At 36.1% G+C, this 12,257-nt stretch overlaps 1 protein-coding gene across 10 annotated transcripts in view; it reads right to left on the bottom strand.

The window, feature by feature from the left end:
* Nucleotides 1–12,257, bottom strand: part of NSD1 (nuclear receptor binding SET domain protein 1) — a 150,190-nt gene that overhangs the window by 47,882 nt on the left and 90,051 nt on the right. For all 10 annotated transcript variants that reach the window (XM_040446163.1, XM_040446197.1, XM_040446182.1 and 7 more), the window contains 3 exons: nt 5,946–6,070; nt 3,606–3,876; nt 2,295–2,404 (listed from right to left, as the gene is read on the bottom strand). In XM_040446163.1, the coding sequence (XP_040302097.1) occupies nt 2,295–2,404; nt 3,606–3,876; nt 5,946–6,070 (506 nt within the window). The remainder of the gene's footprint in view (nt 1–2,294; nt 2,405–3,605; nt 3,877–5,945; nt 6,071–12,257) is intronic.

The raw sequence follows: 12,257 nt of genomic DNA, 5'->3' as shown, positions 1-12,257 counted from the left end.
GTATGTCAATTACATATCAATAAAATGGGGCGGGGGGATCATTTACTTAATTGCCCCAAATTCTGCTTTTCTTTAAAATCTGTCATTATCTCACTTCTAGCAGTGATCCCACAGCCTTACAAAATTCACCTTGTATAACACTAATAAAGTTATCACCTGATTGCAAATGTCCCTTCCACTCTCAAAATATTCAACTGAATCCCAATTTCCCTGTCCCTTACAATATATCTCTTTCAACAATCTTAAAAATGGCTAAGATGTGAATAAGACAAAGCCAGGGGAAGCACTGCAGAAGAAAACTATCACAGCCTTAAAAGTATAAGGTGCAATGATAGGATGATGATTTGGGGACATGATACTGTCACTGATCGTTGTACAAACTGCAGATAAAGTTCAGAGAGCAGATAAACCTAAGAATTGAAAAGTCCATGTCCAAAGACAAAATCCCTGTCTTAGGACATTGGAAAAAATAAAAGAACTAAAGAATATAATGCAGCATTTTTTTTTTTTAATTAAAAAAAAAATTTTTTTTTTCAACGTTTATTTATTTTTGGGACAGAGAGAGACAGAGCATGAACGGGGGAGGGGCAGAGAGAGAGGGAGACACAGAATCGGAAACAGGCTCCAGGCTCTGAGCCATCAGCCCAGAGCCCGACGCGGGGCTCGAACTCACGGACCGCGAGATCGTGACCTGGCTGAAGTCGGACGCTTAACCGACTGCGCCACCCAGGCGCCCCTATAATGCAGCCTTTAAAATGAGGTACGAAAACACAACTATTGAGTTTTACATTTATATGCTAATTGACATGGGTGAATATCTAACAAAAACAAAACTAGAGTCTTCAATATAGGATTAAATGATAGAAGGCTGCTATAGCTGAGGAAAAAACTCTAAAAACTCAATTTGTGATTTGATTGCAATCTCCATTTTTTTCTTTAAAGAAGAAAATTTAAGAGGAAATCTGTGGGGCGCCTGGGTGGCTCAGTCAGTTGAGCGTCCAACTTCAGCTCAGGTCGTGATCTCACAGCTCTTGGGTTCGAGCCCCGCGTTGGGCTCTGTGTTGGCAGCTCAGAGCCTGGAGCCTGCTTCGGATTCTGTGTCTCCCTCTCTCTCTGCCCCTAACCCACTCGCATTCTGTCTCTGGCTCTCTCAAAAATAAATAAACATTAAAAAAAAAAAAAAAAAAAAGGAAATCTGTGTATCCTAACAACTTAATTTCTAAAACCCTGAATTACTCCTCATACATATGGGCAACAGGAAGTTTCTTAAAAATTAATATCCAGCTATCATCATTATAGAATTAGAAAACAATTTTCTATCTCCATCTACTATTTAATGATGCATTCTTGGCTAATGAAAACCAAGTCTGCAAACTCAAAAACTTAAGTTCAAATATTTCTATTTGGTTTATAACTGAGCTGAGTCTTTTCTTAGCTGGTATGAAAATAGGGCAGTGGGATAAGAGTAGGTTAGTGGCGTATACAGACAGAAGTGAGATAGAAATCAGGTTAAGAGATTTGAGCCTGGAAAAGAAATGACAACAAACACAAATTTTACTCAATCTTATAACCTTTTTTCATTTTCATTTGAAAAGAAAATCTAAGGGGCGCCTGGGTGGCGCAGTCGGTTAAGCGTCCGACTTCAGCCAGGTCACGATCTCGCGGTCCGTGAGTTCGAGCCCCGCGTCAGGCTCTGGGCTGATGGCTCAGAGCCTGGAGCCTGTTTCTGATTCTATGTGTCCCTCTCTCTGCCCCTCCCCTGTTCATGCTCTGTCTCTCTCTGTCCCAAAAATAAATAAACGTTGAAAAAAAAAATGTTATAAAAAAAAAAAAAAAAAGAAAGAAAATCTAAAAACAACTGATACACATGTCCACACAAATGGAGAACAGTCTCTCAATATAGAATCTTAGACCAAATGTATATACTGTAACATTCTGTAATTTCTATGTTAAGTGTGCATCAATGTTGCTAAGTATTACTAAAAGCTCTGTTTTTAAAATCACATATTTCCATATGGTTTAATCATATTTTAGAATGGACATGGGCGCCTGGGTGGCGCAGTCGGTTAAGCGTCCGACTTCAGCCAGGTCAAGATCTCACGGTCCGTGAGTTTGAGCCCCGCGTCGGGCTCTGGGCTGATGGCTCAGAGCCTGGAGCCTGTTTCCGATTCTGTGCCTCCCTCTCTCTCTGCCCCTCCCCCGTTCATGCTCTGTCTCTCTCTGTCCCAAAAAGAAATAAACGTTGAAAAAAAAATTAAAAAAAAAAAAAAAAAGAATTGACAAAAATAACATACCTTTTTAGAAAAACCAAGATCCCCTTTCTTAGGCATAAATCCAGGGTCTAAATCATTGGATTCAAGAAGTTTCTTAGTTGGTTTTCTCTGGCGTTTACTTTCATAATTTCCTGAAATGCATATATCTTTTCATTAGATGATTTAGAAACTGAGCACATGCTAATTTTAAAAAAAAAAATCTATATGCCACAGAAAAATGAATCACCGTATTTTTTATGTTTTCCTCCTCATCTTCTGGGTAGGGACAGGATAGGAATTTATTTATTATAAAATATTAGTTAACATAAAACAAGAAAATAGTTCTCAATGCAGATACAAACTAATGTGAAGATGTTTTTATATACATCTCTCATAAAAGGATGTATGTAAAAGGAAAAATCAAAAGGGCAAAACTGCTTTTATATTAATTAACTGTTAGTAAGGACAAAAGGAGAAGTAAGGTGGAGTAGAGCCTGAATTCCAAGCATAACAGCACCAAGATTACAATTTTTATTCTACTCCTAAACAAATAAAAAAGACATTTACTTTGTAGGGCTGTTCTTAAGAATTATATAAAAAAGCCTAATAACAGAGTTTGGTTCATAAATAATGAGATAGTAACTATCATTATTACTCCTTTTAAAAGTATTTGGGATTCTGCCTTAATTAATAAGCACAATTGGGATACTTTTTTTTACTTTAAGGAATAACACCACAAGCTACTGTTGGGAATATAAAAAAGTTATTCAAAATTTTCCTTGGGTGACTATAATATTCAAAAGTCAGAAGGTAAATTAAAGACCATATGTTTAGATCCAGCTCCCACCAGGTTGACATGTATATAAAGAATGATAAAGTGAAAAGCAATTGGTTAACTTCAAGGGAGAATTTATAATTAGCTGCTTACTATGTGTCAGGTAAATTACATTATGATGTCCATTTTATATATGAGGAAACATGTTGAGAGGTTAAACAACTTTCTAAGTAACACAAGGATTGGTAGAGCTAGTATCTGAAGCATAAGTTTCATTTGTTTATTATACTGTGTAGTGCCCCTCCCTAAAACACTGTTATCCTAAGTATTCACTCACATGGTGTTTGATCAACAGTCATGAAGATCAACAGTAGAGTAAGGAGAGTAGTTTTTAAAATGTCTTCTGGACAGAGGTACCACCAATTCATGGTCACTGAATTACATTCAATTAGCCAGCACTTTTGGGATTTCCAGGAGAAAAGTGGGTAGTTTGTTATATAGAGATACACTATTAGCTTTTCATCACAACATTCTAAAATCCTATCCACTTACATACTGAGACCCCATCCCCATCTTACCTGGTGTTTTAACTAGCAATTCCTCAGACTCAAGGGCAGGCCGTGGAGAGACTTCCGGAGCCACAGGCACAGACAAGGTCAGCTGTGGCAACTCAGCATGTCCACCTCCAAGTTCTGACTGAGCCAAGGGCCCTTCCAAAAACGGAGCCTCCCTTTCAAGAACTGGAGGCTCTTCTTTGGTTGAAATCAAAGAATTCTCATCCACCCGCTTGTTCTGAGCACTAGATCGACATCGGGCTAAAAGGCTTTCCTCTTCACAGCGGGAACTTACCTAAGGGCAAAAAATAGAAGTAGAATCCATAGACCACAAAGTTGCTGTAATTCCAGTGTTAAAAAGAATAATGCACTTAAAAATGAAATTCTGACACATGCTACAACATGAATGAACCTTGAAGATATTACACTAAGTGAAATAGGCCAGACATAAAGAATGAATATTGTATGAGTCCACTTATAATGAGGTAACTAGAATGGTAAAAATTCATAGAGACAGAAAATAGAATGGTGGTTGCCAAGGGCTGAGAAGAGAGCAAAGTAGGAAGTTATTCTTTAACAGGTACAGAGTTTGAGTTTGCCAACATGAAAAAAGGTCTAGAGATGATGGATGGTGGTGCTGGTTGCACAACAATGTGAATGAATGTACTTAAAGACAGAGAACTGTATACCTAAAAATGTCTACAATTCTAAATTTTATATGGATTTCACTATAGTTTTTTAAAAAGGGGAAAATGCAATTAAGATACAGTAAAACTATAAAAATTCTTTAAGGCCATAGTGATAATCCTCCCCACCCACAAAAGATTTTTTTTTTTTTTAATGTTTATTTATTTTTGAGAGAAACAGAACATGAGTTGGGGAAGGGCAGCGAGGGAGACACAGAATCAGAAACGGGTTCCAGGCTCTGAGCTGTCAGCACCAAGGCAGGGCTCAACCCACAAACTGCGAGATCATGACCTGGGCCGAAGCTGGACCCTCAACTGACTGAGCCACCCAGGTGCCCCACACACATACTGCTTCTTGATCAAAGGGAGCAAAATATGACTTAGAAGAAATCAGTCAAGACTGTAGACAACTGAATGTTAAATACCTTCTAATGTCATGGAATATATGACACAATAGCACCTATAATTTAATCTAGCTAAAATTGTTTAACGTGAATCCATCAAATTGTTTTCGACTTAGTAAGAAAGAGGACAGATTAGTGACACCTATGAAGAAGCAATCATACAAATCTAGAAGGGAGATATTGTAAAGGTACTCACTCTCATTGCTTAGATAGGGTCATAAAACAGGGGAACTGTTCTGGATTTAAAAGAAATTTAAGAAATGTAACAACCAGATACAATGTGTAATCCTGGAATGGATAAACCAAATATAAAGGTTAAAGGACAAGTGAGGAAAGCTAAATATGGATTTCTTATCAGATAAACTGATCATATGAGATATAGTAATGCTTTATCAGTTATGAAGGAAAATGTTCTATTTTTTAGAGGCGCATATTATTTAGGAGGAGAAAGTAAAGTGTCTTAAATTTACTTTAAAGTACTTCAGCTTAGGGGCACCTGTGTTGACTCAGCTGGTTAAGCATCCGACTTCAGCCTAGGTCATAATCTTGCAATTCCCGAGTTCGAGCCCCGCATCGGGCTCTGTGCTGACAGCTCAGAGTCTGGAGCCTGTTTCAGATTCTGTGTCTTCCTCAATCTCTCTCTACCCCTACCCCACTCGTGCTCTATTTCAATCTCTTGAAAATAAAATAAATAAACATTTAAAAAAAATTCAATAAAAAAAAAATAAAGTGCTTCAGCTTAAAAAAACTGAATTAAGGGGCACCTGGGTGGCACAGTCAGAAGAGTGTGCAACTCTTGAACTCAGGGTCATGAGTTCAAGCCCCAAGTTGGGTGTAGAGATTACTTGAATAAATATAAAACTTCAAAAAAAACTGAATTAAGAAATAAAGCAAATAAGGTATCAATAACATTTCCTTAAAAAAATTACGATCCTAAAAAAAAAATTACGATCCTACCATACAAATTTATATTCTATGATTTTACTAAATACTTCACCCTAAATCATTAAACACTTTTTGAAAGAAAAGGGAAAAATTTATATATATATGTGAATATATATATATTACTATACACAGTGCATAGACACATTTATACATTTCTTGTATAACTAGCATATTCTAGGTACTGTGCCAGAAGCTGGAGCTAAAAAGCTGAAAAAGTAAGATCCCAGTTAAGAAATTTATTATCCCATGCAGACAAAATATAATATTGAAGGCAAATCTGCAGTATCCTAAAAGGATTGATGAAAAGATGTTGAAATATTGGAACATACCTTGTGCACCTGTTCCTGCACCTTCTTTTGTTTTTTCTTAGGAGCAAATATCTGATCATATTCTTCTGTATATTCCAGAAGCCACTTGCTTGGCTTCCTAAGACGCTTCTTCTCTGACCGCATAGCTAAAAGAGGAACAAGTTCATATTAACCAAAAAAGTTAGAGGAAAACCCATTGTTTCATACAACCATCCCTGCACTCTCAAAGGTACAGAGATGGGAAACTCTTGTTTTTCAAACACTCTGCTTAAGCTCCAAAAGGCTAAAAGTGATTTGCTATGGTTTCTCATATGCAAAAGTCGAGAGGGGAGAGACTTGTGTTGCTCTATACACATACACATAGCCCATCTGAAGTTAAGGAAAAGATTAAATTGAAACTAACTGGTATTCCATAGTGACAGATACAGCTAATATTAAAATATAGTCTAAATCAAGCAAATTCAAAAAATATACAATGAGTTTTTTAATAACATCTCTCTGGATTATGCAGAATACTGGATGGATATTCAGATGAAATATTTACCTAATCAGTACTACCATGTGAATTTCAAAAACAATTTACATAAACTTCATATCATAGTTGTAGTGAGTTTCACATTAGAAACAGGAGTATTTCTAAACAGAATCATTTAAAAATATGTAATTAAGTATATGTACACCATTATCTCAATGACATAAAATGTATATGCCATGTATGTCAAAAGCAGAAAATAAGATAAAAATACATAGTCTGGGGTACCCAAAAAAAAAAAAAAAACCTGTCATATTTTATGGTCAAAATTTCAAAGGATCATACCAGTTTTCTCTGAATTAATGGTAAAACAATAATCTATTATAGTTTCCTGATAGACCTTTGTCTCAGCTTAACATGCTATCATCATTTTACAAGGTTTCTGGAGCAAAAGCTAATGCATACAGAATGTAAGATACAGTGTACTCAAGAAGCAAGAGGTATTTCATGACACAACAACCTCAGAGGGAACAATTTCTGCCTCAGTTGAATGTGGCAATACTGACATTCTCTCAATAAAAGAAATGCAAAAGTTGAGACTAAAAGGAAAAGGTCAAATTACAGCTTGGCAAAGGCTTTTACTCCTTAGATACAAGCCATAAAACTGTATTATGACAAAATATGGAAAATAATTTTAATTCTAACTACTGTAATTTCACAATATACCACTTAGTTATTTAAATCTAATATAAATCTAATATAATCTAATATAAATCTAATATAAAAGGAGTTGAAAACTTATATTCACCTGAAAACCTGCACATCATTAAAATTTTTTTTCAATGTTTATTTATTTTTGAGAAAGAGAGAGAGAGAGAGAGAAAGAGAGAGACAGACGCGAGTCGAGGAGGGGCAGAGAGAGGAGACACAGAATCTGAGGCAGGCTCCAGGCTCTGAGCTGTCAGCACAGAGCCAGACACGGGGCTTGAACCCACAAACTGTGAAATCATAACCTGAGCTGAAGTCAGGTTTTCACACTTAACTGACTGAGCCACCCAGGCACCCCCGCACATCAATTTTTAAAGCAGCTTTATTCCTAATTACCAAAACTTGGAAGCAACCAAGATGCAGGTGAATGGAAAGATAAACTGTGTTATGTCCAGACAATAGAATATTACTCACCACTAAAGTATCAAGCCATGAAAAGACATGAAAGATATTTAAATGCATATTACCAAGTGAAAAAAGCCAATCTGAAAAGGCTACATACACACTATAGGATTTCAACTATATGACATTCTGGAAAAGGCAAAACTATGAAGACCATAAAAAAGTGGTTATAGGGTGAGGAAGGGAGGCCTAGCAGAGAAAGAGGGATAGATAGATAAGCAGAGCACAGACTTCGGGCAATGAAAATAATCTGTAGGATACCATAATCATGGAAACATGTCATTACACATTTGTCCAAACCCAAATAATGTACACCACCAAGAATGAACCCCAAGGTAAACTATGGACTTTGGGCGATTACAATGTGTCAATGTACGTTCATCAATCGAAACAAATGTACCACTCTGGTGGGGGATGTTGGTAACAGGAAAAGTTGTGTGTGTGGACAGAGTGGGCAATCTATGTGTCTTACCCTCAATTTTGCTGTGACCCCAAAACTGCTCTAAAAAAATAAAATATTAACAAAAAATAAAAAGTTAATGGTAGAAGCTGAAATAACTACCAAATTTATATACCTATAGAGCTCCCACTATAATTATGGGGCTTGTTAAACCTTTCAACCAATGCAATTTTCCTAACAACATTTTTAGACTATAAACCTGTAAGTGATCCAAATTGGTATTTCCCAAGCAAGTATTTCAAAAGAAGTTAAAACACCCAAAGCCACGCAATTACTTAAAATGTTCCCCTCAAATAATATCTGAAAAATCTCTCTTAGAGCAAAGAAATAGCCAAATAGATCTTTAAATAAATATATACATCTGTACCTATGATAGTTGATGGGTAATAACTTTATGCTCTGAAGCAAATACATTATGCCTTTAATATATTCCCATTAGACATAGCATCCAAGTTTTTTAAACACCAACAGCATTTTTTAACACAAGTAAGACCAAAGAAATGATAAGGAATAACAGGGATTTACTATGCCCAAGTCACAGTTCAGCCATGTCATATTCATGAATTTCTAATCTTCAATCTACAAGATAGGTGATAACATCCCCATTTTATAAAAAATGCAACTGAGGCTTGAAGAAGAAAGTGTCTTGCCTAAGCCCATTCAAGTTAGTCCATTATTTAAGTGGCAAGGCAATGATTCGAACCAAAATCTGTCCACACTCCAAAAATATTGGGTACTTTTTACTAAAACCTATCCCTATGTTGTCACATCATCATATTCCTCAACCAGTCTCCCTGCCCCCATCTATCACTACTTCCCCACACTAATTAAATCTCAGTCCTACAGAGGTTGTGTTCTCTCTTTTGTTGTCTTAAAAGGCTGCATGGGCTAATCCTTCTTCCTTTTCCTCCTGAAGCCTCTATCCCCCATTCTACCTTTGGGTTCACTTCTCTCACAGAGTAACTTCTCAGATTAAGCTTTAGTCCTTTACCTCTCCATTTCCTTGAGATCCACAAGAAAATCAGCAAAAACACAAAAGACCTAAAAATTAAGAGGAACACTGTATCTGACATACCTATTAGAGGTTCCTGCACAAGTGCATGCATTGCTCTTCACCAAGTTATATAAACAATCCTTTAAAGGTTTAGGGTTTGGCACACTACCAATGGGACTATTTTTATAAATAATGTCTTATTGGAATACAGCCATGCTCACGTATTTACTAATGACTTATGACTGCTTTTGTGCTAGAGAGTTGAGAGTGACAAGACAGTATGGCTTGCAAGCTTAAAATATTTACTATCTGTCCTTTTTAAGGAAAGGATTACCAATCCCCCCTCCCCTTAAATGTACAATAGAGTTAACACCCTGTAAATAAAAACAGCCTGATCACAACTGAATGACTTAAAACCTAAGATGCTTCCTGAACTTCTGTTCCTGAGCTTGTTTCTTGTCCTCCTCAACTACACCTGCCACCACAACCCCCTACTCCCACTTATGTTCTCACCTAGATTGCTCATCCCACAAAACCACAGTTGAGCTGAAAGCACCTGGAGAAATAACTCACCATATCCAACTCTTCTACAAATGGCCAAAAGGAAATGACTTGCCAAACCAACATAAAGAATATCAAGAATAAAAGAGGAATATGACCTTCTGGATACTAAAGGTAAATATTAAAAGGCAGAAAATTACAAAAGCTAATGGAGAGAGGAATAAATCATGCAAATCTCAATACATGGCACAGAGCAAATATGAAACTGAGCAGGAGCCAAAGTATGATCATAATTAAGTTTCTTGGCAACTACATATCAATTCCTAGCACAGAGCCAGGACCTGTTGTAAAGAATGGAGACACACTGCTCATACAGGACAAGCCTAGCAATGTCTTTTTTCACTACAGAGTGTATATATACCAGCTAAAATAATGAAATATCCATAAAGTTAAATCAACCCCAAATTTTCACAAACTGAAGAAAAGACAAATAAAATGTGGATAAATAAAATGTGGTGTACCTATACCCTGGAATACTATTCAGCAATAAAAACCAAAATATTGAGGGGTGCCTGAGTGGCTCAGTTGGTTAAGTGTCCAAATTTGGCTCAAGTCACGGTCTCGTGGTTCATGAATTCAAGCCCTGCATCAGGCTCTGTGCTGAAAGCTTGGAGCCTGCAGCCTGCTTCAGATTCTGTGTCTCCTTCTCTCTGCCCCTCCCCTGCTTGTGCTCTGTCTCTCAAAAATAAATAAACTTTAAACAAACAAAATATTGATACATGCTACAATATGGATAACCACAAAAATATTATGCTAAATGAAAAGAGCAAAACACAAAAGATCACATACTCATTAATATGAAATGTCTAGAAGAGGCAAATGGTGGGGGTATGGGGGTACAATCAGTGGTTGCTGGGGCTAGGAGTACAAATGAACTAGCTATAAATGGGATGGAGGACTCTCACTGGGTAGAACAAACGTTCTAAAACTGATTTATGGGGGATGGTTGCACAACTCAATAAATTTACTAAAAATCACTTACTTATGCACTTAAAACGTATGAACCTTATGGTGTATAAATTGTACCTCGTGCTCTCTTTCTCAAAATAAATAAACTAAAAAAAAAAAAAAAGACTGAATTACAGTTCTTTTCCTAAAGAACTACATTACAGTAAGTACTAAGAGCAACATCACTCCTCACTACACATTATTAACCCTTGTCATACACCTACTTTCCTAGTTCGGAAACCTCAGAGGCAAAAGAGATAAAGGAAGGGGGGAAAAAAGGCAAAAGTCCACACATTCCTTCATAATAATAAGGTTATTGAGCCCAACCTCCTGTTGAAAACAAATAAAAATGCTACAAAATGTTTTTAAAACTACTTTAAAAGCAGCAAAGCACTGACAAGATTGTAATGAACTACAAACCAAAAATTACAAGTAATAACTAGAGAAATAAAGCAATGAAATGGATTAGGTCCTGAAGACTTTGAGATCCAGCTAAAGCATACGAGGCAGAAGTTTGAGAGAGAATAAACTAAGGCCCCAAATAACTCTATCCTCAGAGTTACAGTAAAGCAAAAGAACACCATGTCCCAGCCTCCAGGAGACCACAAGGAAAGGTACCTAGGCAAGAAGTAGAAGGGGAGCAGGAGGGAAAATAAGTCCTTGAGAAGCTGTGACTGGTGCTCCTGTGGATTTGTTGCTCCCATAAGAAAATCAAGCAATTGATGTAAATTATGAAAAATAAATTATTAAAAAAAAAAAAGTCCAGCAATTAGTACATCATGTTTAACAGAATAAAGGGCATAAAAAGGAATGATCATCCTAACAGACACAGAAAAACCACCTAACAAACCAGGAATAAAAGGCAACTTTCTCAACTTGAAAGGTCATCTATCAAAGTCATAGCTAACATCATAGTTAATAGTGAAAAATTGAGTATCTTTGCCCTAAGATCAGGAACTAGACAAGAGTGCCTGTTCACTCCACTTATGCTTAACACTGCACTGGAGGCTCTAGCTAGGGCAATTAGTCAAAAGGAAAATAAATAAATAAATAAATAACCAGATGAGAAAGGATGAAGTAAAAGTGTATTAGTTGATGACATGATCATGTGCATAGAAAATCCTAAGGAATTCAAAATAAAATAAATTAGAACTAAAAAATGAGTTCAGCAAGGTTGTAACATGCAAAATCAATATACAAAAATCAAGTGTATTTCTGTATACTTGTAATGAACCCAAGAATGATCATTTTCATATCTCATTTGTAATAGCATCAAAAAATAAAATTAAAAAAACAATAAAATATTTAAGAATAAATTAAACAAAAGAACCACAAGAATTAGACACAGAAAACTGTCCTGTGGTTCATAGTTTAGAAAACTTAACAATGGCAACACTGCCGAAACTAATCTACAAATCCAGCACAATTCTTATCAAAATCCCAGCTGGCTTTTTTGCAGAAATTAACATGCTGGTCTGAGAATTACAATGGAAATGCACAAGATCCAGAAAAGTCAAACAATCCTGAAAATTGACAAAGTTGGAGGACACACTTTCCAATTTCAAAACTACAATAATTACTACAAAAATAGGGCAAGTACCACAAGACTTTGTGGTACTGACATGGTAAAAACAAAACATACATATACATATACATATACATATACATATACATATACATATACATATACATATACATATACATATACATATACATATACATATACAT

The sequence above is a fragment of the Herpailurus yagouaroundi genome, unplaced genomic scaffold, assembly GCF_014898765.1.
Source record: "Herpailurus yagouaroundi ecotype Mexico unplaced genomic scaffold, PumYag 29, whole genome shotgun sequence".
Taxonomy (NCBI): domain Eukaryota; kingdom Metazoa; phylum Chordata; class Mammalia; order Carnivora; family Felidae; genus Herpailurus; species Herpailurus yagouaroundi.
This window is presented reverse-complemented; position numbering and strand designations above follow the sequence as displayed.